The sequence below is a fragment of the Capra hircus genome, chromosome 24, assembly GCF_001704415.2.
Source record: "Capra hircus breed San Clemente chromosome 24, ASM170441v1, whole genome shotgun sequence".
In the NCBI taxonomy this organism is placed as follows: Eukaryota; Metazoa; Chordata; class Mammalia; order Artiodactyla; family Bovidae; genus Capra; species Capra hircus.
In genome coordinates this window covers 273,362-300,068 of record NC_030831.1, presented here as the reverse complement: position 1 = coordinate 300,068, position 26,707 = coordinate 273,362, and the positions used below count along the sequence as shown (strand labels likewise).

Genomic DNA, 26,707 nt, shown 5'->3' with positions numbered 1-26,707 from the left:
ACAGACCCTCGGTTTGCCATGAAACACATGTGGGCATGCTTGACAGAATCCACTAGAAGCAACACTTGTGTGGAGAGAGCTCTTTCCCCAGAACACTAGCTTGGGGTCAAGAAGGTTCAACTCAAGAAATGTTTCCTTACAAAGCTCCCTGGGAAAGGGAATGTGGAAAACAGTGCTTATTTCCTGGAGAGGGGACCACTGCTTAGGAAATTGTCTGGTAAAGCAAAGTTCTCAATCCCTGAAAGTTATCTTTTTATGAAGATCCTGAAGAAAATAAGATAAATGAGGAAACATGGAAAAGGAACTTGTGTGTTGACCTGGGAGGTCTTTGGGATAAGAAATATGTAGCAAGTTGACGTCAGAGGCAGAAAGGAGTAGGTGTGGTGTTGGAAGAAAAAGTTAATCACTGAATAGTATTTCTGCCTGTCAGGAAACACTTTTTGAAGGTTACCTGATGTTAAGTTAGGATCTTAGTACCAGCATTTTCCAGACATCTTTGTGACTCACTGCAAGACGCCACTGCCAGTCTTTGGCTGCTCTGTAAAACTGAGATGCTACATAACCACTGATTGGTGGATAGGGTCTCCTTGTTGGCTGCAAGGCTGGTTCTCCCGAGGTGCTGCAGGCTCTGGGGCTGGCAACATGCGTCACTACCAGGTCACGTGGCCTGCACTCCCCAGCTGGTCAGCCAGGTATGTCCCCCTGCATCTCTGACCCCACCCCTGAGTCAGCTCAGAGCACGGATCCAGCCTCAGTACCTGCCTCCCCAGCTGCCCCTCACAGGCGTGGGGTCACTCTAGAAGCGCTGCTGGTGTTCCCTCCCAATGGAAAGGGCTGTCTGTAGCTCAGTGTGTCAGGGAGGGTGTCGTGCAGTGCCTCATGCTGGCAAAGCATATGTGCTATTTCTTCCAGGAATTGTTGGTGCTTGCTGCCGTCATCTTGACATTTGTAATTTACTGCATGAATGGATCTTGATGTATTTATCATTGACAGTACTGAATGTATAAGTGTTATTGGAAAATTTTCAAACCAGGGTGTGTTTTCAAAAAGCTGCATGGTTAGTTTTTCAGAAAAGCTGTTTCATATTGACTTCCAAAGAAGGTCCTGGACCTAAACACAACCACCTCCGGTCAAATATGAGTGGAGTTTGTCATTTGAAATGCCCTACTGCCTACTTCAGTCTGAGCCCATTTTTCCCTCTGTAAAATGGGGCTACTGCTGCTTGCCTGTGAAGAATGTATGAGCATCAAGAGAACAAACCTGGCACACGAGAGGCACTTGGTAAACATTAGAGGCATTTCATCCTGAGGGTAAGTTTATCTCTGCTGATCATTAACACACATGGTCTCCGATATTTAGAACCAGCTGGAAAATATTAAAAGCAAAGAAGGAGTTTTTATTCTTTGATATATAAAAACCAAGAAAACTTTCATGTGTATACAACATAGTTTTTTTTGTCTTTTTCTTTTTTTTAAGAAGAAAATTGTAGAAATATAGACTTGGGTAGAAAAATACACTCAAGCAGCTGCTCAAGACAATTTGTAACTCCTAAAATTATGAACAATAGCACACAAATCTCAGCATAAGCCTTTTTTTCCTTTAAAAAATTATTCACATTTGTTTAACAACTTAAGATATGGTAAGAAATATAACTTTCCTTCTTGGTAACACACCTTATTTTTTGAGAAGATATTCAGTGACCAGCAATAACTTAGTGATAGAAACTTTGCCTTAGAGTTTTGGTTCTATAACACTTGTCATAGTAAAAGAAATACTTCCTACTCCTGGGGCCCCAAAATGCTCATACAGTTCATTGGAGCCCATAAACTTGGGGGTCCTAGACCTCAGAAGGGGAGCATCCTTGGTCTTCCCTGTATTTTAGGACCAAAACAGACAAGTGATCCTGGCATACAAATAACAAAAACAAAGGTGCAGGAGACCACAGCTACTAAGTAAAAGCTATTTATGTCCAATAAATAGTTTCCAAGAGAAAAATAATTTTCTTTTCACTTAATGAATTCAGGAGAAATAAAAACATTGTGATACGCTATTCAGGAGAAATAAAAACATTGTGATATGCTGACATCTGTTATCAAACTGACATCCATAAAGTCAGTTCTGCCACTGACCAGCAGGGGGTGCTAGACCACAGGAGAAGCAGCTGCATAGTTTCCCAAAGGGCAACCTACAAAAAAAATACATCTACCTGTATTTACATGGAAACTTTTTTGGGTGAAAGTTCAGTTTTCAAAGGAGAAGTGTAACATTTTCTCCTCAACACTGGGTTCAACCAAAAAATACACTTCATATAAAATTTGGATGAAACATGAATAAACCTTTAAGATTACTAAATATGTAAATATTGGTCAAATATCAAAGGGAAGTGATAATGAATTTACTCTGTGTTAAAAATCTTTACATTTCATGTGACTTGTTATATAAAAGCAAAGATGCAGAACGCATACATCCGAATGGCTGAGACCTGTCAGAGGCCCGAGTGACGTGTGCCTGGCTTGGCCACCGTTCCTCACTGAAACACGTCATAACCACGCTCAGAGTCACAGTCCCAGGAACAGCCTGGTGTTTATCTCAGAGGAGATAATGGCTTTTGATCACAGATGGTGAGCTGCACCTTCCACTCTCTTCCAAAGTTAAATTCACCTTAAAAGGTCTCACAAAGTTGCCCACAGGGTGAGTCCCCCGCCATGACCACCATGACCATTTCACATGGGTTCTCTCTTCCAAGCGAGGTGTGGGAGTTCAACCCCCACTTGGCTATTTGAGACAGGACTACAAACTGTGAAATTCTGAAATTCGTCCTCTGCAGTCATGCTTAGTACAGGTTTGGGTGCACTTGCTCTTAAATTCCAGTCTCTGCCTTCTGGCCACATTCTGTCTTCACAGCCTTCTAGTCTCTCAGCAGGATGAGTGCAAGTCGGCAGGAAGCACAGTGAAAACATGATGACTATTTACTGGTTTGGCCAAAATGTTTCTTTGGGCTTTCTCATAGCATCTTACAGAAAAACCTGAATGAGATTTTTGGCCAACCCAATACAAAAGTAATTTAAAGGCTTCATTTTAAAAAATTATGTTTTTAAAATTTAAAAATGAAATATTTTTTGCACTTAGGTCATTTCTACCACTTCACAAAGGTGCTGGACCCTGCACCTGGGCTAGTATACTGTGCATGTGTGTGTATTTTATGTTCTACGGAGAAACTCTATAAAGTTTTTTTCTATTCATGATTTGAAAGAAAGAATAGGGTTATGGATGAAAAGGGAGGGATAAGTAAAAACAACAAATAGGAGGAGTGAAGTATACAATTTTTTCTTATTTTAAAATTGGAATAAAATTTTAGAAGTATTTCTTTCTCCTTGGTAAACTGAGCTGTCTGGTGCCTGGGCCTACAGGGTGACTGCCGGCCCGTGCTCCTCCACCCCTCCTGGGGGCAGGGCCAGGCTGTGGCGGGGGTCAGAGCGGAGGGAGCTGAGAAGCCTCTGGACGCTGCCTTCCCGCCCAGGGCTATGGACGCCGGGTGCCAGGCCCGCGCCGTTGACGCGCGCGAGGCTGCCTGGAGGTGGCCTGGGTGCCAGCCGGGGCTCCAGCACGCCCTCGAGGACCACGTCGGCCTCCTCGTCGCTCTCCATCTCGTCCGGGGGCAAGTTTTGCAGGACGTGGGCCGCGGGCAGGCTGTGGCGGCTGGCTATGCTGTCCGAGGAGCGGCCGGAGCTGCCTGAGGCTCGGCTGCCCCGCACCACGTTGTTCCTCTGGTTGGCGGGCTTGACCGTCACGATGAGGTTGTGGCTGTTGGCGATCATCATGTCCGTGACCTGGTCCAGTGTCTTCCCGGCCACCTCGATCCCGTTCACCTCCAGGACCTCGTCATCCACGGCCAGCAGCCCGGTGCTCTCCGCAAGGCCGCCAGGCACCATGCGGGAGATGAAGACGCCGGGCACCTTTTCCAGCCCCTGCGGGGCCACACGCACGCTCGTGCCGTCGCGAATGTAGAAGCCCAGCGGCTTCTGGCAGCCATGCCGGTACAGCCTCACGCGGCGGTGCGTCTCGGGGACGATGTCCACGTCGATGATGGAGGACACAGGGCGGAAGTCGTGCGGCAGGCCGATGTGCAGGTGTGTGCGCCGGCGGGGGCCGTCCTCCCGCAGGGCCAGTGGGCGTCGCCGCCTGGACAGCGAGCCCGCCCCGAAGCTGCAGTGCTCAGCCTCTTCTGGAAAAGCACAGAGAGGACAGTGAGAACACAGATCGGGGGCAGTGGGGAAAGCACAAGTTAGGCTACACTGAACACTCAGAGCGTCAAGTAAGTCCTGACTTTCTGCAGCTTGCCTCCCAACACCTCTCTGATGTGTGACCCCAGGAAGTCTGAGAGGGTGAGCAAATCAAATGGTGTAAAGAACTAACTAAAACACAAAGCTCCCACACATGCCTTGGAGCTGAATCATCAATTCATTTTGTCACACGTCAGCTTCTTGGATGACATGCAGGCTACTGCAATAGCTTCACTAGTGGTTTTGATGAACCCACAGCAATCCTGCCATCAGCCAAACTGGCCCAACAATATTTACCAGGCAAATGTTGGATGCCAAGATCAAGCACAGTCACCTCCCTAAATTCAGCTCTATAGGCAACCAAGAGAGTGGTTGAAAGGTTAAGACAATTAACAATAGATGCAAGGTTTAAATGTGCCTGACTGGATTCTGCAGTGACAGTGGAGCAGGGACACCAGGAATGGCCCCCCACCTGGACAACAACTGCAGGGGCAGAGTCTGTCTGATGTAACTAATTTGGAACTTGAGAGTCTGTTGAAGGCTCAACTTCCAAGGGAAAAGCTGGATGCTAATGGCAGTCAATTCTGGGTAATTTGAACTCTTAGCACAGTAGCAACTACCCAGTCCACCCCAGCACCCTGGCAGGCAGCTGTGCACTGATCCTGGAGCAGTTTGTGGGACCTGTCCTCCAAACATCAGGTATCTGCTCTGACTACTGATTGATCCTTCTCGTCACAAAGGTGTAGATGGGTGGGTGGCTATTGCTGCACCTCCCTGTGTTGTTCCAAGCCCCTCCCCTTCCACCTGAAGGAACATCCCAGAGAGTGAGAGGACTGGCACCCTTTCTCTCCCTTCATTTTTCACCTTTTCCCATTTTGGGAGCCAAAGCTTAAAATCCAGGACATTAAAAACAGCTCTCTATATAGGGAGAGTTAGAAAGTGACTGTGCATGGTCAGGGAAAGGCTCAGAAAGGACCTTAGAAGACCTTAAGTTCACACTTTAATGCTGATACTCAGCACAAAGACAGTCTGCAACAATTAAAAAAAAAAAGAAAAAGAAAAAACCGTAGCAAATCCTGGAGAAGGGGTACAATCTAATTTCCAGAGCTACCACATTATGAATCCTCATTGTTCAACAACAACAGAGAATCACAAAGCCTACAAAGAAACAAGAGTGTGCCCCCACTCAAAGGAAAATCATAATAGAAACGGTCCCTGAAACAACCTGATGGCAGATTTACTAGACAAAGACTTTAAAACAATGGCCTAAGACATGATTAAAAACAAAAAGATATAGGGCAAGTCAAGAAAACAATGTGTGAACAAAATGGAAATATCAGTAGAGAGACAGAAAACCTAAAAGGAAACTAAACTGAAATTCTGGAGATGAAATTACAATAATGGAAAGTAGTGAAGGGGGGATTCCAAGGCAGATTTGAGCAGGCAGAAGAAGGAATTAGTGAACTTGAAGACAGGACAGTAGAAATTATCCTTTCTGAGGAAAAACAACAAAAGATTAAAGAAAAGTGAACAGAGCCTACGCAGTCACCTGGACACCATTAAGCAAACTGACATGTAGTCTGTGAGAGTCTCAGAAGGAGAAGTGGAGAAGGCAGTGGTAACCTACTCCAGTACTTTTGCCTGGAGAATCCTATGGACAGAGGAGCCTGGTAGGCTATAGTCGATGGAGTCACTAAGAGTCGGACACAACTGAGGGATTTCACTTTCATGCACTGGAGAAGGAAATGGCAACCCACTCCAGTGTTCTTGCCTGGAGAATCCCAGGGATGGAGGGACCTGGTGGGCTGCCGTTTATGGGGTCCCACAGAGTCGGACACGACTGATGCGACTTAGCAGCAGCAAGCAGCAGCAGCAGGAGAAGAGAAAAGGGTGGAGGGACTATTTGAAGAAATAATGGCTAAAAACTCCCAAATGTGATGAAATGTGCAAATGTAAATGCCCATGCTCAATGAACTCTAAGTAAGAAGAAGTCAAAGAGACCCAAGGTGACAATATAATCAAGCTTAATTAAGACACAATGTAATTTTACATGCTCCAGAACCCAGAAGCAGCAATATGAAAGGAGGCTGGGGTAGACCCACCTGTGGATCTCAGAGAGTCTCCTGGGTAGGTAGAAGGTGACTGCAGATCACCGTAGGGACACAGATGCTGGTGGCAGCCATTTAGGGAAACTCATCCTGTCACGTGGACTCTAGCACTAGAAAGTGCCAACTTTGACTTCTCCCTCTAGTTTATTAGCTTCAGGACCCAGCCCATCCCCTGCCCAACAGTCTGAAGGCACCAGCACTGGGAGCTGGGCAGGGACACAGCCCCACATACCAGCATGAAGGTTGCCTAAAGAACCCCTGAGTCCACAGCCACTCCTGCAAACACCTTCTCCACCAGAAGGCCCTGGCACCACACACTGGAGCTACATCCAGTGTTCCCCTAGGAACACTGCAGTTAGAGACTCCAGGACCCAACTTTGCTCACCAATGAGCCTCAGAGCCCCCTGAGCCCTGGCCACCAGCAGACAGACATCAGCCCCAGGAACACCACAACCAGAGACTCCAGGACCCAGCTTCACCTGCCAGTGGGTGGACACTGGCCATGGGATTACTGCAGCTTGCCTTATCAGCTCTCAGGCCATCAACAAGCTGGCCACAGTCTCAGGATATCTCAGGATCCAACTGTCAACCGCCTGCCCCCCACCCCCCCTCGCCTCCACTGCTAACAGTGGGATGAAACCTGCTATGAAACCCCAATGGCCTTTCAGTGAGAGGCCTCAGGACCTGGCTTCAACCACCAGTGAGCCAGAACTAACCCATGGACCCCCAGTGCCCAGAATCACCCACCTTAAAGCCAACAGCAGCTCTGAGATACCTTAGAATCCTCAGCCAGCTGCCCAAGGAGAAAGTCCCACTCACCAGCAGGCCAGTATCAGCTTTGGGATACTGAAGAAACTACCCACCAACAGGCCAACACTAGATCCAGGAAATCTGGTTTTGCAGCCATCCACCCTGGAGCCAGGCTCCACCCAACAGTGAGCACTAGACCTCAGGCAGGCAGGGCTCTGCAGCCAGATGCCCTGTGACCTGGCTCTGCCACCTGGAGGCCAGCAGCCTCCACCCAGAATAGAGTCTGGCAAACCGGCAGACGGGGCCAGCTGCACCTACCAGACTGCCCATAGGGCCATCCTGCTGTAACAGAAGGGCTCACAAGCCCTCATGCAGTATATAGCTCTGGTGACCAAAGAGGTGTGTGCTGTGAGGAACATATGATATCTCCTAAAAAAGGCTGCTTCTCTAAGATCAGGAATGTAACCAACATATGAGATACACAGAAATAAAAACAGCAAATTAGGCAAAATGAGGCAATAGAGGAACAGATTCCAAATGAGAAAAAAACAAAACCCAGAAGAACCAAGAGAAATAGAGATAAGCAGTTTACCTGGTAAATGGTAAACTCATTTTGCTCATGGTAAACTGAGCAAGGTAAACTGGTTTTACCATGGTAAAACTCATGGTAGGCTTATGGTAATGCTCATCAAAGTAATCAGAGAACTTGGGAGAAGAATGGGTGAGCAGATTGGAAAGTTAGAAGTTTTAAACAAAGAGCAAGGAAATATAAAGAATGATCAGAGACATACAATAACTAAAATGAAAATACACTAGAAGGAATCAACAGCAGATTAAATGATACAGGTCTGGATCAGCGAGCTGGTAGACAGAGCAGTGGAAATCAGAGTAGTGCAAGCTGAACAGAAAAATAAAGTGAGGGTAGTTTAAGAGGTCTCTAGGATAATATCAACTGTACTAACATTTGCATCAGAGGGGTCCCAGAAATAGAAAAAGGGGCTGAAAATACATTTAGGATATACTAGCTGAAAACGTCCCTAACCTGGGAAAGGAAGCAGACATCCAGGTCCAGGAAGTAGAAAGCCCATGCAGGATCAATCCAAAGAGGACCACACCAAGATAATTTGTAATTAAAATGGCAGAAATTAAGATAAAGAGTATATTCATGGCAGAGAATATTAATGGCAGCATTAATACTAAAGGCAAAAACAAAGGCAACACACAAGGGACTTTTCAGCAGAAACCCTGCAAGCCAGAAGGGAGTGGCACCATATATTTAAAGTGATGAAAGGGAAAAACCTACAACCAAGAATATTCTACTTGGCAAGGTTCTCATTCAGATCTGATGAGATCAAAAGTTTTATAGCTAGGCCAAAGCTAAAAGAGTTCAGCACCATGAAACCAGCCTTACAAGAAATGTTAAAATGACTTCTTTAAGCAAACTAGGAAAGACTACAACTAGAAACATGAAAACTACAAAAGGAAAAAAGCTCAGCAGTAAAACCACATATAGAGGAAAGATAGTGAACCTACCACATACAATGGTAGTAGGGAAGTTAAAAGACAAAATTAGTACATCATCTGTATCTGCAATAGGTAGTTAAGGGATAGAAAAACAAAAAGTATGTAAAATGTGATGTCAAATGGTAATTGTGGGGGGAGGGGAGTAAAACTGCAGTTGTTTAAATGTGTTTGGAATTGCAAGATCAACAACTTATCATCCCTCATGGTAACCACAAACCAAAAACCTATAATACAAACAAAAGAGAAAGTTTTCCAAACATAACACTAAAGATACTATCAAAAGACAAGGGAACAAAAGAAGAAAGGATCAAAAAAGAGCTACAAAACAACTCAAAATGAACTAAAATGACAATAATTATGTACCTATTAATAATTACTTTCAATGTAAATGGACTAAATCCTCCAATCAAAAGAATGGCTGAATGCCTACAAAAACAAGAGCCATGTACATGCTGCAGGAAGCTCACTTCATATCTAAAAACACAGATTGAAAGGGTATAGACAAAATTTATTCCATGCAAACGGAAATGGAAATAAAGCCAAGATAAGAATACTAGACAAAGTAGATGTTAAGGTAGACGGTAACAAGTAACAAAGAACGACGTTCAGCAATGATCAGGTATCGCCCAAGTAAAAAGATATAATAGTTGCAGATATATACATTCTCAAAGCAGTAGCACCTAAATACAGAGAGCGAATATTAACAGACATGATGGGGGAGGCCGGCAGCGGCACAGTGACAGTGAGGGTCTTTAGCATCCCACTAACATCGAGGGCTTCCCTGGTGGCTCAATGGCAGAGAATCCGCCTGCCAGTGCAGGAAATGTGGGTTTAGTTCCTGGGTTGGGAAGACCTCCTGGAGAAGGAAACGTCAACCCACTCCAGCATTCCTGCCTGGGAAGTCCCATGGACAGAGGAGCCTGGCACGCTGCAGTCTATGGAGTTGCAAAGAGTCAGACACAGCTGAGAAACGAAGCAACAACAGCATAAACAGATCAGACAGAAAATCATTAAGGAAACTGGTCTTAGGATAAGATTAGATTACATGGACTTATAGAATTCTGCCCCAAAGCATCAGAATATGCATTCTTTTCAAGTGCACATGGATAGATCACATGCTGGGCCATAAGCCAAGTCTTGGTAAATTTTAAAACATTTAAATCACGTCAAGCATTTTTTCCAACCACTATGCTGCTGCTGCTGAGTCGCTTCAGTCGTGTCCGACCCTGTGTGACCCCATAGACGGCAGCCCACCAGGCTCCCCCATCCCTGGGATTCTCCAGGCAAGAACACTGGAGTGGGTTGCCATTTCCTTACCACTATGCTATGAGACTACAAAACCAACTCAAGAACAACAACAACAACAAAAAACACTGCAAAAGACAAAAGCATGTAGAGGCTAAACAATATACTACTAAAGAACCAATGCATCTTTAGTAAGATGAAATAAAAAAATATTTGGAGGCAAATGAAAACAAAAACACACTGATCCAAAATCTATGGGACACAGCAAACGTAAGAGAGAAGTTTACAGTAATACAAGCCTACCTAAGGAAACAAGAAACATCTCAGACAATCTAACCTTTCACACAAGGGAACTAGAAAAAAGAACAAACAAAACCCAAAGTTAGTAGAAGGAAATAAATCATAAAGATCAGCAGAAATAAATAAAATAGAGGCTTAAAAAATAGAACGGATAAAACTAGGAGCTGGTCCTTTGAAAAGATAAATAAAATTGATAAATTTTTAGCAAGACTCATCGAGAAAAAGCTATCAAAAAAGAAAATTATAGGCCAATATCTCTGATGAGCATAGACACAAATATTCCCAACAAAATGTTAGCACACTGAATCCAACAATATATTAAAAAGATCATATACCACGATTACACAGGATTCATCCCAGGGAAGCAAGTATGGTTTCACACTCACAGATCAATCAATGTGATATAGCATTTTCATAAATTTGAAAGATAAAAATCACAGGATCATCTCAATAGATGCAGAAAAAGCTTTTGACAGAATTCAACATCTATTTATGATAAAAATTCTCCACAGTGGGTAGGGAGGGAACATACCTAAACATAAGAAAGGTTGGAGCTTATTTCCATCACCAGTCACATCCACAACTGGGTGTTGTTTTTGCTTTGGCTCCATCTCTTCATTCTTTTGGAGTTATTTCTCCACTGATCTCCAGTAGCATACTGGGCACCTGCTGACCTGGAGAGTTCATCTTTCAATGTCCTATCTTTTTGCCTTTTCATACACTTCGTGGGCTTCTGAAGGCAGGAATACTGAAGCGGTTTGCCATTCCTTTCTCCAGTGGACCACATTTTGTCAGAACTCTCCATCATGACCCGTCTGTCTTGGGTGGCCCTACATGGCATGGCTCATAGTTTCACTGCATTAGACAAGGCTGTGGATGTGACTGGTGATGGAAGCAAGGTCCAATGCTGTAAAGAGCAATATTGCATAGGAATGTTAGGTCCATGAATCAAGGCAAATTGGAAGTGGTCAAATAGATGGCAAGAGTGAATGTCGGCATTTTAGGAATCAGCGAACTAAAATGGACTGGAATGGGTGAATTTAACTCAGATGACCATTATATCTACTACTGTGGGCAAGAATCCCTTAGAGATGGAGGAGCCATCATGGTCAACAAGAGAGTCTGAAATGCAGTACTTGGATGCAATCTCAAAAATGACAGAATGATCGCTGTTCGTTTCCAAGGCAAATCATTCAATATCATGGTAATCCAAGTCCATGCCTCAACCAGTAAGCTGAAGTTGAATGGTTCTATGAAGACCTACAAGACCTTCTAGAATTAACACCCAAAATAGATGTCCTTTTCATTATAGGGGACTGGAATGCAAAAGTAGGAAGTCAAGAAACACCTGGAGTAACAGGCAAATTTGGCCTTGGAGTACAAAACAAAGCTGGTCAAAGGCTAACAGAATTTTGCCAAGAGAACGTACTGGTCATAGCAAACACCATCTTCCAACAACACAAGAGAAGACTCTACACATGGACGTCACCAGATGGTCAACACTGAAATCAGATTGATTATATTCTTTGCAGCCACAGATGGAGAAGCTCTATACTGTCAGCAAAAACAAGACTGGGAGCTGACTGTGGCTCAGATCATGAACTCCTTTTTGCCAAATTCAGACTGAAATTCAAGAAACTAGGGAATACCACTAGACCATTCAGGTATGACCTAAATCAAATCCCTAATGATTATTCAGTGGAAGTGAGAAATAGATTTAAGGGACTAGATCTGATAGAGTGCCTGATGAACTATGGACAGAGGTTCATAACATTGTACAGGAGATAGGGAGCAAGACCATCCCCAAGAAAAAAAATGCAAAAAAGCAAAATGGCTGTCTGAGGAGGCCTTACAAATAGCTGTGAAAAGAAGTGAAAAGCAAAGGAGAAAAGGAAAGATATATCCATTTGAATGCAGAGTTCCAAAGAATAGCAAGAAGAGATAAGAAAGCCTTCCTCAGTGATCAGTGCAAAGACATAGAGGCAAACAACAGAATGGGAAAGACTAGAGATCTCTTCAAGAAAATTAGAGATGCCAAGGGAACATTTCATGCAAAGATGGGCTCGATAAAAGACAGAAATGGTATGGTCATAACAGAAGCAGAAGATATTAAGAGGTGGCAAGAATACACAGAACTGTACAAAAAAAGTCTTCACGACCCAGATAATCACGATGGTGTGATCACTCATCTAGAGCCAGACATCCTGGAATGTGAAGTCAAGTGGGCCTTAGGAAGCATCACTACGAACAAAGCTAGTGGAGGTGATGGAATTCCAGTGGAGCTATTTCAAATCCTAAAAGATGACACTGTGAAAGTGCTGCACTTAATATGTCAGCAAATTTGGAAAACTCAGCAGTGGCCACAGGACTGGAAAAGGTCCGTTTTCATTCCAATCCCAAAGAAAGGCAATGCCAAAGAATGCTCAAACTACTGCACAATTGCACTCATCTCAGACACTAGCAAAGTAATGCTCAAAATTCTCCAAGCCAGGCTTGAACAATATGTGAATCGTGAACTTTCAGATGTTGAAGCTAGTTTTAGAAAAAGCAGAGGAAACAGAGATCGAATTGCCAACATCTGTTGGATCTCAAAAAAGCAAGAGAGTTCCAGAAACACATCTATTTCTGCTATAAAGAGTCGGACATGCTTTATTGACTATGCCAAAGCCTTTGATTGTGTGGATCACAATAAACTATGGAAAATTCTGAAAGAGATGGGAATACCAGGCCACCTGATCTGCCTCTTGAGAAATCTGTATGCAGGTCAGGAAGCAACAGTTAGAACTGGACATGGAACAATGGACTGGTTCTAAATAGGAAAAGGAGTATGTCAAGGCTGAATATTGGCACCATGCTTATTTAATTTATATGCAGAATACATCATGAGAAATGCTGGGATGGATGAAGTGCAAGCTGGAATCAAGATTGCTGGGAGAAATATCAATAACCTCAGACAGGCAGATGACACCACCCTTATGGCAGAAAGTGAAGAAGAACTAAAGAGCTTCTTGATGAAAGTGAAAGAGGAGAGTGAAAAAGTTGGCTTAAAGCTCAACATTCAGAAAACAAAGATCATGGCATCCAGTCCCATCACTTCATGGCAAATAGATGGAGAAACAGTGGAAATAGTGTCAGACTTTATTTTGGGGGTCTCCAAAATCAGTGCAAATGGTGACTGAAGCCATGAAATTAAAAGACACTTCCTCCTTGAAAGAAAAGGTATGATCAACCTAGACAGCACATTCAAAAGCAGAGACATTACTTTGCCAACAAAGGTCCATCTAGTTAAGGCTATGGTTTTTCCAGTAGTCTTGTATGGATGTGAGAGTTGGACTATAAAGAAAGTTGAGTGCCGAAGAATTGATGCTTTTGAACTGTGGTGTTGGAGAAGACTCTTGAGAGTCTCTTGGACTGCAAGGAAATCCAACCAGTCCATCCTAAAGGATATCAGTCCTGAATGTTCATTGGAAGAACTGATGTTGAAGCTGAAACTCTAATACTTTGGCTACTTGATGCAAAGAGCTGACTCATTTGAATGACGCTGATGTTGGGAAAGATTGAAGGCAGAAGGGGACGATAGAGGATGAGATGGTTGGATGGCGTCACCAACTCCGTGGACATGAGTTTGGGTAAACTCTGGGAGTTGGTGATGTTGGGAGGCCTGGCATACTACAGTCCATGGGGTTGCAGAGAGTCGGACACGACTGAGCGATTGAACTGAACTGAAGAAAGGTCATATAGGATAAGCCCACACCTAACATCATACTCAACAGTGAAATGCTCAAACCACTTTCCCTAAGATGAGGAAGAAAACGAGGTCACCAACTTTCACCAGTTATATTCAACATTGTACTAGATGTCCTAACCGGAGCAGACAGGAAAAAGCAAAAAGAGGAATCCAAATTGGAAAGAAATAAAACTGTCACTATTTAAAGATAACATGATCCTATACATAGAAAATCCTAAAGATGCCATAAAAAAACCTACTAGAGCTCATCAATTAATTCAGTAAGGTTGCAGCATACAAAATGAGCATTCAAAATCTGTTTCATTTCTATATATTGAGAATGAACTATCAGAAAGAGAAGTTAAGCAAACAGTCTCATTTATAGTCATATCAGAAAAGAATAAATTACATAGGAATATATCCAAGGAGGTAAAGACCTGTGCTTGGAAAACTAGGAGACACTAACAGAAGAAGTTGATGATGACACAGATAGAAGGAAACATACGCTGTTGATTGGAAGAGTCATCATAATACTGTGAAAATAACCATACTGCTCAAGGCAATCTACAGAAGTAATGCAATCCCTGTCAAAATACCCATGAGACTTCCAATAGAACTAGAACAAGTAATTTAAAAATACGTATGGAAACACAGAAAACCTGAATAGTCAAAACAATCTTGAGAAGAAAAGAGCTGAAGGTAACATGCTCCCTGAGTCCAGGCTATTATAAAGCTATACTAATCAAAACCATATGGTACTGGCACAAAACAGACACAGATCAATGAGACAATGGAAAGCCCTCGAATAAAATGCGGGAGGCAGGTGGCGTGGCCTTGGCCAGGCTATGCCGGACCTCAGCACCCAGACACCTCACGCCTACAGGCCAAACTCCCCTCCGTTCTTGTAACTGCTCAAGCTGGGAAGCTCCAGACAAATGTAGAAACCAAGGTGCATTCTGCCTGCCGGACAGAAAGCCCCTGCCCTGGTGCTCAGCGGGGTGTCCTCAGCTTTTCCTGCCGATTGGGCTAGGCCTGCGGGGAGGAGAAGGCCTCTCCAGGCGCCCCGCCTGCCGTCCAATAAGCCAGGTCCGCTGTCCTCCGTCTTGTGCTGCTGACTCAGTTTCTTCAGACACAAGCTGGGGCGGTCTTCTTTGCTCCTAGCAGAGTTTGCGTCATGGAGAGAAGGAAGAGCTCAGGAATGAGTCTGATCGCTGTCGGGATCACAGGAGAGCCCCCGTGACTGCTGCATGGTCACCGGAGGAGCACCCAGACCCACAGCACAGGAAGTGGTGCGAGCAGACTGCTGGCTTCTGTGTGGAATTCTACAAGTGAAAGGGATTCCAGACGCAGAAATGAGACGGCGGAGGGGCACGGAGGGGAGGGGGAGCGGCGGAGAATGGCCCTCTACCGTTCAGGGACGCGTGCCGCAAGGGTTAAGAAGCTCACATGGGGCCTTTGATTAGCCATCACCCATCTGCATGCAAATACTGCCTCCAGTCTGAGCTTGTCCAGGGTAGCTAAGGCCAAGCAGCTCCCCTGCCCATGATTAAGCAGACATGCAAACCTCCCGGAAGCGCTGCGCTGCTGGATCAAACACAAGTCAGAACGAGTCTATTCTTAGAGACACTGGAAGCATCAACATTTAAAGTCTGACACATAAGCTGAAAAACAAAATGTGCCACATATTGCAAAGGCATCTGAAACTCTTGCAGTTTTCTTTCCTCACAAGCTTTGTCCTGAAGCCTCAAGACCTGTCTCCTTAGACTGTTTTCCCTCAGTGCCGCTGATAAACTCAGTTCCTGCAGTGATCAGAACTCCCTGGAGGGTCCCCCCCACCCCAACGCCAGGCACTCAGCTCTCTCCACTCCCAGCTCATTTGATTCGCTGGGCTGCAGGGATTCAGATGCCACTTCCAGATGCTTCGTCTTGGCCCCCACCACCCCACCCCCTGTTTTCCTCAAAGGAAGCCGTCCTGTTAGCCCCTATCTCCCCCAAGAGTGCAGCCCCTGGGCTTGCTGAGCCCCTGTGGGAGGAAGCATGGTGGGCCGGCTCCAGGGGCACCTGAGGGCCACACACTGATCGTGTGCCAGGCGTTGGTCTGGCATCATGGTTGCTTTTATCAGGGCTGGTTCCAGAATCAAAGGAAGTTTAAAGAGGATTTTAAAGAAATGATTCAAAATAAGTGCAGAGTCAGGCGTAGGGCAGTGAGTCCTAAAGACCTCCCAGCAGTAAACTGCTCTAAGGATCAAGGAATGCATGGCTCGGGAGCCGAAAGCGAGCCTGGCACCTGCCAGTCTGTGGTCGTCTGTCCTTTCCTGCCCTGCAATGGTTCAGCTGGTTCTGGAACCAAGATCTTGGGTGGGGCTGGGGTTGGGCTCAGGCCAGTCAGGGCCCCTCTTGGAGCTGTGGTCCTAGGACCCTTCCTAGAGGTAAACCTGCATTGCAATACTTTCTGGGAAGAAGGGGCTGCTTTAGGGTGTGGCACCTCCCGACGGCAGACACAGCTGTTCTAGCAGGGGGTGCACAGGCTCTGGGGGGCTTGGCATGGACACTCAGCACGTGTCTAAGCGTCTCTGCTAATCATCCCAGCAGGGAAGCCCTGGTAGCCCTGGGTCACTGGGCCATCTTGGGGACGAAGGGAGGCAGGTCCACTGTCTGTGCCATCTGCAGAGACCCCCGCAGACCGGTGTCAGGAGCCTGGAAGGAGAGCACCTGGAAGCAGGGCTGAGGGCCCTTCACAGGGCTCCCGGGGTGTGGCCTTCTCAGTGGCTGTGAGCTCCATGTCCCGGGGCGGGCGGGGGCCTTGAACTGTGTCCATGAACTAGAGTCGGCTTCTGGGGCTTGAGCTTCTCAGGTGACAACATCTGTTTTAACCGGCACAGAGGTGTCTTGTGTGCTCCCAGTTGCTTGATTTTTCTTTTTTTTCCCCTCCTTCCACGAGAGATGCTAGTTGCCTGCCTGCCCCCGCCCATCCCCCTGCAACTTCAGCAGGACGGGCTCTGTCAACCCCGAGGCTGGCTCTCGGTTGACCAAACTGCAGATGGTGGTCAGCAGGTCTCAGGCAGTGGCCTCCACCTACATTGGGGCCAGGGACTAACCAGCTTCCTAGCCTCTCTGCCTCCCACATAGGTTGGGTTGTGGGATGGCCAGCAGCCTCCCCCAACCCCAAAAGCTGACTGAGTGACAAAGCTTCCTTATAATCACACCTGTGGATCCACCCTTTTTGGTAAACCTAAGAATCTTTGGTCCCTTATTATTAGAAGTATTCACTTATAACCACCTCATGGCAGAGTAGCACCCCGGGTCCTACATCTGCCAAGCAGGTGACGGGCCTGGAAGCTGCCCTGGGGTGCTCAGGTGAGCATCAGCCGCAGGCAGGTGGGCTGAGACACACCCGTCAGCTAGGTGTGCAGACAACCCGAGACCTGAAAACAGGCGGGGCACAGGTGCCCGTCGAGAGCTGGGAAGGTGGGAAGGGGCACCTCCAACTCGTACGGCAGTGGTTGTGGCGGGGAGGCTGGAGCACCGCTCCCTAACAAGCTCACCAGTCCTCCAGCCCGGCTTCCCTCTCAATCTAAAACATGTTCTTTCAAAGTAAACTCCTCTCATGTGAGCTTCAGAAAGGCTGGGCGCTTGACAACAGGCTTTCTTTTGACGAAAAACAAAGCAAAACAAAGTAAGTCATTCCTGGGTGTCTGAGGGCTCAGGCCTCTTAAATGGCCCAGTGCCGCCGGCCCTCCACGTCTGTGGGTTCTGCATCCGCATCCTCTTCAGTCCTCAGTTCAACCGAATCCGTGGACGTGAGACCGCGGATATAGAGGGTGAACTGTTCTAGTTTTCCCTTGGGTACTGTTTTCGGTAACTTGGACATAGAATTCTTTAGATCACTCCCTGACACACAAGGAGGCGCAAGGAGACACAAGGAAGGAATCAGCAGGATAGAGTTTAAATTTTCCTTGGAAAGACCCCAAAGCCATAACCCACTGCTCGGTCACCACTGTCTGTGTATCTTCTTCCCGTGAGAACTGTCTCAGGCCGTGTCTGCCTGCTCCCCTGTGAACCCCTCGAGCAGGTGAGCATGGACGCAGCTAGAAGGTATCCCCACCCCAGGAGGGTATTTCCACACCACCCTCCTCCCCTGCAAAATCTCAGAGAGGAGCTTGAAGGCCCCCACACCTGCCCAAGTCCATGGAGGGGTGTCAGCACAGAGCGCCAAGTGGCACCACCCAGCTGCGTGTTTCACCAGCCCGTGTTCCTTCCCTGAGCATTTGCCTTAAAAACTGTTGTGTGCTTTCTTGAGATAACATTCACATAACACAAAATTCACCATTTAAACCACTTAAAAAATGTATAATCCTGGGGTGTTTAGTAAATTCACAGTGTTGTGGAAATACCACCACTATCTAATTCCAGAGCATTTTCATTACCCCAGAAAAAAACACCACCATTCAAAGCAACCTCCTCCCTCCAGCCCCAAGCCAATGCTCATCTACTGTCTGTCTCTATAGTCTGGACACTTCATATAAGTGGTCGCATACAGTATGTGGCCTTCTATGTCTGACATCTTTCAGTGAGCATTATATTTTCAAGTTCATTTCTTATCTACAGCTGAATAATATTCCTCTGTGCAGATGGACCACGTTTTTAAAATTCATGCATCCTTGATGGACACTCAGCTTGTTTCCACGTTGGGCCTTTGTGAACTGTGCTGTGTGAATGTTCTTGTGTGGACACATGTGCTCATTTCTCTTGGGTAGATGGCTAGGAGTGACATTGCTGGGTCATGTGGTAACCATAATTTCAGCTTTTTGAGGAATCGCTGAACTATTTTCCATGGTGGCTATGCTATTTTATATTCCTATCAGCAGGGCCTGAAGGCTCTAGTTTTTCCACATTTGTTTCTCGTTGTCTTCATCTTTTCATGTGCTTATTGGCATCTGAATATCTTCTCTGGAGAAATGTCTGTTCAGATCCTTTGCCTTTTTGTCATTGGTGAGAATTTTCTTTCTATTCTGCTGCTGCTGCTGCTGCTAAGTCGCTTCAGTCGTGTCTGACTCTGTGCGACCCCATAGACGGCTATTCTAGATACAAATATAAGATATGACTTGAAAATACTCTGTTCTGTTGGCTTCCATTTCCTTGATAGTGCCCCCTGACACACACAAGTTTCACATTTTGGTGAGTTCCAGATATTTTCCCTTCTGTTGGGTGTGCTTTTGGCATTATATTTAGGAAGCCATCGCCTAACCCAGGGTCATGTCCCCGTGCATTTCTAAGTAAAGCAGCAAACAAAAGTAGCTATGGCCCTGGTTCTAAAAAACAGAAACATAAATAACACCGTGTGTGGGGGAGCTGGTCTTAGGAGCTCTTTTCTGTCTGCCCTGCAGAAGAGGCCCAATACAAAATACCATGTGTTAATAGAAGTTGCTGGAACCAGCATGATGAGAATATGAGCAATGCAACCACACAATGCACAGAGTCCTAATTTGAAAAGTTAGGCATGGCGTTTCCTCCCAGTTTCCCAGCCTCGTGAGGGTGATGCATGCCAGGAGGCTGAACAAGTTTACCAGGAAGACAAGACTCAGACCATCATCCGTGTTTTCTGTTAAAAATTTCCTCAAGCAGATGAATCTTGAAAGCACCTCAAAGTGAAAATAAAGTCAACTCTGAAACACTTTTCTCTGCCAAGAGGAAGCCATGCCCAAGTTCTGCGAGATGTTTGATCCGCTCCCCCAAAGAGTCGGCTGAGATGCTGTCAAAGCCCACTGTGAGCAGTGCTAGGTCCTGCATGGCCAGTTCTGGGCAGCACCCAGGATTCTCCACCGAGACTCAGGGTCTAGATTGCTGGTAGGACCTCGGAGGTCAATGACCAGTGACGCTTTATGGCTTCAGGAAGAAGCCAGGCTGAGGCCCAGCTAGGTCACCGTAGCCCAGGGAGCAGTTTGCTCCTTCTGAGCCACCCCTCAACCTCCCCAGGGCTCCAGAGCAAGAAAGCAAAGGCGCATGGAGCCAGGAAGTCTGAACTGCCCTCTCCAACCCACTCCAGGTGCTCAGGGTCCAGCCTTAGGCCCACAGACCCAGGCAGGTCAGGGGGCCAGGAGCCACTAGGGTGACTTTCCTGAGGCCTGGAGAGGCCACGTCAGCTGGGATCACCCTTTCCTGGAGGCCGAGCTGGCTAAGAAAGGTCCTTCCTCCTCGGTCCTCAGGGCCCCTGAGGCCCAGGGAACCTCCCTCTGAGGCTAGATGCAGATGCCACTAGATACAGGACCCTGGTGCTCGCCTGCACACTGCTCCAGAGGTGGCAGGAGTGAAGACAGCGTCAGGAAGACTCACTCCCTCCTGTTGGCTTGTTCATTCAGTCAATGTACAGAGAAAGTGCTCGGCACCTGTTGGGAGCCGACACTAAATGGATTGGATCAAGTGGATTGAATACACAAAACAGAGAGAAAATGCCCCGACCGTCCTGCTCTTCCCTAGTAAATGTCTCGTGCAAACCTCCTAGGCTGTTCTATGAGCCTAACACGGGTCTGTGCGGCAGGGGTTCTCCAGGCTGTTTTGTGCCCATGTGTCTGTGTAGGAAGGTTCTCCAGAGACACGGAGCTGATAGCACATGTGGACACAGACAGGAGAGGAGATTCGTGGTGCTGTTTATGGAGGCCGGGCGTCCCCGTGTCTGAGGGCAGACCCTCTAGCCCCAGAAGAGAGGGCCCTCTGCTTCACCTTTGTCCTCATTTGGTCCTCTGGCCGGTGGGGTGGTGGAGAGCCAGTCCCCGGTTCAGAGGCCCATCTCTCCTGGAGACATGAGCACAGACACAGCCTCTCTGGCGTCACTCACGGCAGTCAAGCTGACATGTACGATTAACCATCGCGACACAAATGCAGAAAATCCACTCAGTAACACTTCATGTTTTGAGTGGAATGGGGCGCTGTGTTAGCTTGCCAGGTGGAGCTGCTGAGCAAAGCACCGCAGGTAGTTTATTGTTCATCCTGGGGCTGGAGCTGCACTTGGTGCTGCGTGTGGATTCTTGCGAGGCCTCCTCACAGTGGAGGGGGTACCCTGGTGGCTCCTCTTCTTCCTAGAAGGACACAGGCCCCCTCCCGTGACCTCATTTAACCTTAACTGCCTCCTGAAGAGCCTCACGTTGGGGTTAGGGCTTCGAGGTGCGGCTCTGGGGCAGTTCGGTCTGTGCTGCATGTGCGCGGCTCACGCCAGCTCTTCTCGTTTTCTGCATCTTGAGCGCCGTCCGTGTGGGGCAGGCCTCTGTCACTCTGCAGTGTCTAGTGCACAGTGCAGGGACAGGCCTCCGTACCCATGTGACCCCCCAACTGCTCTATGTGGGGACCCCCCACAGGCCCCCGCTCTTCGTGCCTCTCGTGGGTTCTTCCTGGAAGTGAGGCTGCTGAGCTTTGGGTCAGCACGCATGGTGAGCCACCCCAGGCCCGCTTCTGTGATGTTGCTGCAGGCCACATCTTTAAATCCAGTGACCCCAACCGCCCACGAGCCCCAGCAACACACCGTGATGTCTTTCTGGTCAGAGAACAGGAACTCCTAAGCGGGTTCCTGGAGGAGGGGCTTTGGGAGGAGAGGAGGGGTTGGGTCTGTGGTGAGGATCAGCCTGGAAGATAGAGGAGGACGGCTCCTCTGGGGACACTCCTGGCGCTGACGCCAGGGCCTGCAGTGTAGACCAGGTACAGGGGAGCGGCTGGGGGCCAGTTCTCTGCTGCTGCAAGAGGGCGTGGATCTAAGACGGAAGGGGCAGGGAACACAGTTCGGGGCATCCAGCATGGCCTCCTTGAATGTCGTCCCCCAAGCCAAGCTGCAGAGGCTGACAGGAGGGCGTGCTCTCTCCTTCCTCGGCCCCAGCCCCCTCCCACCTGGGGGGCCATGTCAACTCCAAACAGCCTGAAGGTTGCAGGCCATTCGCTCCTCCTCTTGGGAAGAAGAGGGAGGAGGACAACCCAGCCTGGGCAGATGGTTAATAAAGAACATGCCGAGTCAAGGGAAACACAGAGCCAACCGCCCAATTTCTTACATTTTTGCAGAAGCCACAAAGGGGGACGGATCACAAAGCACCAATCGGAACTCGCCGTTCCCGCCTCAAGCCCATGTGGGAGGACTTCTTGCCAAGCCTCCCGGCCTTGTGCCCACGGCCTAGCCCACGGGGAGGGCCTGGCAGGAGGGCTGCCGTCATATTGTTGACTAGAGGGGAACATTTTTACTCGGTTACTCCGGGATCTGAAATCACTCAGGTGTGTCTCGGGGCTGCCGCCTCAGACACATGTGAGGCCAGGGCAGAGTGAAGTCATCTTTCTCAGCTAGGCGCGCACGCCCCAACCTGCAGCAACATGCCTCCCGCCCCCCGGCCGTCATGGGAGAACAGTCCTTCCTTGCCAGGACTGTGTCCTGCCCTCCGCGGGTCACAGGCCTCAGCGTCACTGCAGAAGGGCTAACGGTGGGGCCCTGATGAGTGCCCCGCTCCCACTCCCCGGGTCCCCAGGCAGGTCTTGTCCGGAGCCTCCTACCTCCGCGCCTGAGGTGCTGACCTCAGACAAGAAGCTCAGCTGAAGACTCAGCACCATGCCCTCCTACAGTGTGGTTAATCCACAGCTCCAGCTCAGCAACCGGGGAGCAGGCTGTGAGCAGCTGCCCTGTGGATCCATCACTTCACGAAGCATCAGGAGATGGAGCTGATGTCTCTCTCAAGAGGCACATTTTCAGAAGCTTGGAACCAGGGGCCCCGATGCCAGCCCTGCCCTCTGCCCTCACCTCCTCCACCCTCACCTCCAGCTGGGGCTGCTGTGCTGGCTCGTGGTCGAGACACCACACCCCAAGACTAACAGTCATGAAAGACCCTCGGTCTCATCTCACCAGCCCCAGCACACTGTGTTGGGGGCTAAGCCAGATTCAGGCCCCCCACTTCATGGACATTAATCCCAGGAAGAGCTGTCCCCATCTCCCACCCTCTCAGATTTAATCGTTTTTATGAAATAGGCAAGAGGTCAGATGAAATGAAACATGAACCTTTAATTTCCAAGGAAAACACGGGCCTCTTAGGGGTCTGTCTGAGGAGCAGGATGGGATTGCCAGGGGCAGAACGGGGTTGGACACTTCTGAAAAGCCAGCTTTCCAACCCACGTTGGAGCCGGTGGGTTGCCACCAGCTCATGATGGGCTCCTGGTTCAGCTGCAGAGCAGATGGTGTGGGAAGAGTATCAGGACTGAATCAGAGAGAAAGGGCCACATTCGATGGCTCCTTTGCCTCCGAGTGGCCACTTAAAGCCTCAGGGGTCGCCGGCCCCACCAGGAGGAGTGGAGCCATCCACGTGTCCACCCTTCCTGCCTGGGGCTGTGATTCAGCCTGTATTTACAGGACGCTACAGCGGTTACCAGAGGGGACAACTATAATTCAAACAGCTGAAAATAACTGTTGGCAGAAAAGCCCATACTTAGAGCAGACCTCCTTCAGCAATTCCCACGACTGGGCCCGACAGCAGAGGAGGGCACGGATGTGCCAGAGTGCGGCTGGGCGGGGGGTACAGGCCCTCGCCCCTGCCCTCAGCTGGCCCGGCTCTGCACCCTCCAGGCACTGTGAGCCTCACAGCGCCCGCCAGCTGAGTGCCCACACACGGCAGCAGCCCTCTCTCAGCAGAGGCTGCTGGGCACTGCGTGGTGCCAACAGGCAGATGTCTGTTCCTTGAGCCCACGGCAAAGTCCGCCGACGCCACCTGGGCGCCTCGCCAGCAGCCTCTGAGGACGAACGCCCGCAAGCAGATCCAGGACCCTGCACACACTCAGGCCAGCCCGCCCCCGGGCCCTCTAGCCCACACACCCTGAAGACTCTGCAGAAGACAACTTCACGGGGCCCTCAGTCCCAGAATCCAGAGCAGGGTCGAAGACCAGCTCGTGTTACATACGTGGCAGAGGCTCAAAGTCAAGTGAAACACCTGCTTCAAGAACCTGCTTTCACTGCTGGCTGAGCCATGTTTGACGTGGCCCTCGATAACGGTGCACTCAGCTGTGCAACCATCACTGTCGCCTAATTCCAGAGCACTGTCATCACCCCAGAAGCAAACCCCATGGCCTTAGCTGCTCCCCATCCCCACCCGAGGCTATGACTTTTGCTCATTTATCAATCACCCCGGAGTCTGTCTGTGCAAATACGAGCAGGTATGAACACAGACTGTCACCCCCTGCTCAGTGTAACATCGTGTGCATACAATTCTGCACCCTGTGTTTTCTCCTCAGTACATCTTGAGGACCCAGATTTTAAGAGCTGAATAGGTTATCTTCCTGCTGTTTCTGAAGAGCTGCCTGGTACCCCGGCAACAAGCCAGGTCAGCAGAGGGGCTGGACAGCAGGGGCATCCAAGACGGAAAAACCACGGCAGCCAGGAACCACAGTGCGCATCCTTCTTGCGTTCCAGAGGAATTTGTGGTCTGTCCAGGGACACTTTCTGATGCCGCCTTTAGGCCCATGGAAACTTCAGCCTGTGGGCCAGGCTTGTGCAAGCGCCCAGCTCCTCTGCTGACTGCCCCAGAGAGCCGCAGCCTCCTTCACTCGCAGCTCCAGCTGTGGGAGGAGACACCCGAACCTCTGCGAAGCCACACGACCTTTCTGGGACTCAGGTTTGTCCTTTGTAAAGGAGGGACAGGTCATCCCCCTCAGTCCTCCATGGACTCAAAGATGCGAGGCTTGCCTGTGAGGCTCCGCAACCCCGGGAGTCTTCCCCGGCCCCTGCAGCCCACACGACAAAACCACCTCCTTTCGCAGGAAACAGGGCTCATTGAGTTCCCGCTGCAACAACAGATCTGGACCTTACACCTGGCTCCTGGTGAAGCACACACAGTCTCTGCAGCGCTCTTCACCCCCATCCTCGGGATGCCAGGACCCCTGCCAGTTACCACGGGGCCTGGCAGAGAGTGTCTGCAGAGCGACGCCAGCAGCTCACAGCACACGATGTTAACTGGTCTGTGGCACCAGTGGATGAGGACTTAAAAAGTAGCAAAGGTGAGGAGGATGTATTTTAGTTTCAGAAGCATCTCACGACAGAGGGTGGTCGGCAGGGATCTCCCAAGGGGCCTGAGGAGGACCCAGGACCTCCGGATCTGGAAACCTCCTCATGCAAAGCCCAGGGAGCTGCTGCACCGAGTGCAGGGTCCTTCTGAATTTCGGCGATCCCACTGATTCTGCCGGCACAGGAGATCCGTCAGTGTGCGCTAGTTAAGTGTGCCCACGCACCTCGACAATGAGGGCCGCCAGAAAGCTGCTGGAGAGATGGTTTAAGGGTTCTCTTCTTCACGCTGACAAACACTAAATCTAAACCTCAGTCTCAGATTCTGCCCTCTGATGGTCCTGAGCATCAGAAACATGCATCTGGTGTTTTCAGTGTCAACTGCACGAAGAAATTTCATCCACTAAAAGATGCTTAAAGAGACTAGGGTGGCTCCAAGGCCAAAGGCTTATTAGCCACAGGCGGGAGCCATGCGGGCTCGGCTCCCACCTGGCTTCCCTCTCCTGAGTCTGGGAGGTGGAGGGAGGCAGGTTTGCAGGGAGGCAGACAGGTGGCGCAGCTGTTGGCTGAGGGGCCCTGGTGTCTCAGGGGACTCTACTCCCAACAGGCAAACACACGTCATGACACAGATTGCACTTGCCAGCTCACTGAGGTCCCGGCAAGAGGAAGACCAGTTAGGGCGCTTGACCCTCTGAGTCACTGCTGATGCCCTTACGTGTCCGGAGGTGCTGAGACTCCACACGCAGCTGAAGCCCAAGAAGCACAGCTCCCACTGCCGGCCTCTAGGCCACGGCAGTCAGTGCATGGGAACCAGGGGAAGGGTCGGCCACAGACAGCCCCCAGGAAGGCATGGGATCTCTGCAGGGACTCCACTAGCAAGTGACAGTTATTTCCTAAGTGATTTACTGTTTGAAAAAGTGTAATCCCTCACCTTGGATTAGAAATTCTAACAAGACTGTAGATGTTTATCAGCTATAAGTGTGCCCCATGGGCATTTTATAGGATTAATACTTACATCGATAGAGGTACTTTTTGGCATTTGATTTAACTCACTAAAACACACTATTTTTAATGGGTGCAGTTCCAGCTGGGAGACGAAAAGATTTAGGAGGTGGGTGGTGTTTGCACATCACTGTGAATGTGCTGAGTGCCCCTGACCCACACGCTCAGAAACGGGTAAAATGGTCAGCGTGGTATTGCCCATGCTTTCTCACAGTGAAACAGCCTTCGATGTGGGTAGTGTCAGGACTCTCTCTCCTCTGCAGGCCGACAAGGCGCAGCTCTTCAGGGCACCTCCCTCCCTCAGTGGTTCTCATGGGATGGGAAGTGTGGTGGGCAGGCCGGGGGCATGGCCTGCCCTGGTGTCCCCACAGAAGACAATGCAGGAGTGAGCATCTCCAGTGCCAACCGTCAGTATCGCCCTAATGTCCACCTGCACCTGTTAAATGCTACAAGATAGCTCGGGTTTATGAGACCCCGGGTGCAGGTGGAGTCTAACGGAGACGCAGCTCCGGGCTGAAATCACTTTCCCACCGGAGAGAGTGGAAAGTACAGAGAAAAGGGCAAAAACAGGAAGACAGATCACTATGCAAGAGGAAATCCAAATCTTGCTTACGTCTCTGGAAAAGAGAAAAGTTCACGATGGAAATGTTAATCTCTGGACTCCAAACCAGCACAGGTAAACCATTCCCATGATAAGCACCTTGTGCTGAGGTCCCACTGCAGTTGACTGTATTCTAAATAAGGGTTCTCCTGGCGA

General features: G+C 48.7%; 1 protein-coding gene across 1 annotated transcript in view; it reads right to left on the bottom strand.

Moving 5' to 3' along the window:
• Positions 1,376-26,707, bottom strand: part of PARD6G (par-6 family cell polarity regulator gamma) — a 76,533-nt gene continuing 51,201 nt past the window's right edge. The window contains exon 3 of the mRNA XM_018039768.1: positions 1,376-4,225. Coding sequence (XP_017895257.1) covers positions 3,405-4,225 — 821 coding nt within the window. The 3' untranslated portion in view covers positions 1,376-3,404. The remainder of the gene's footprint in view (positions 4,226-26,707) is intronic.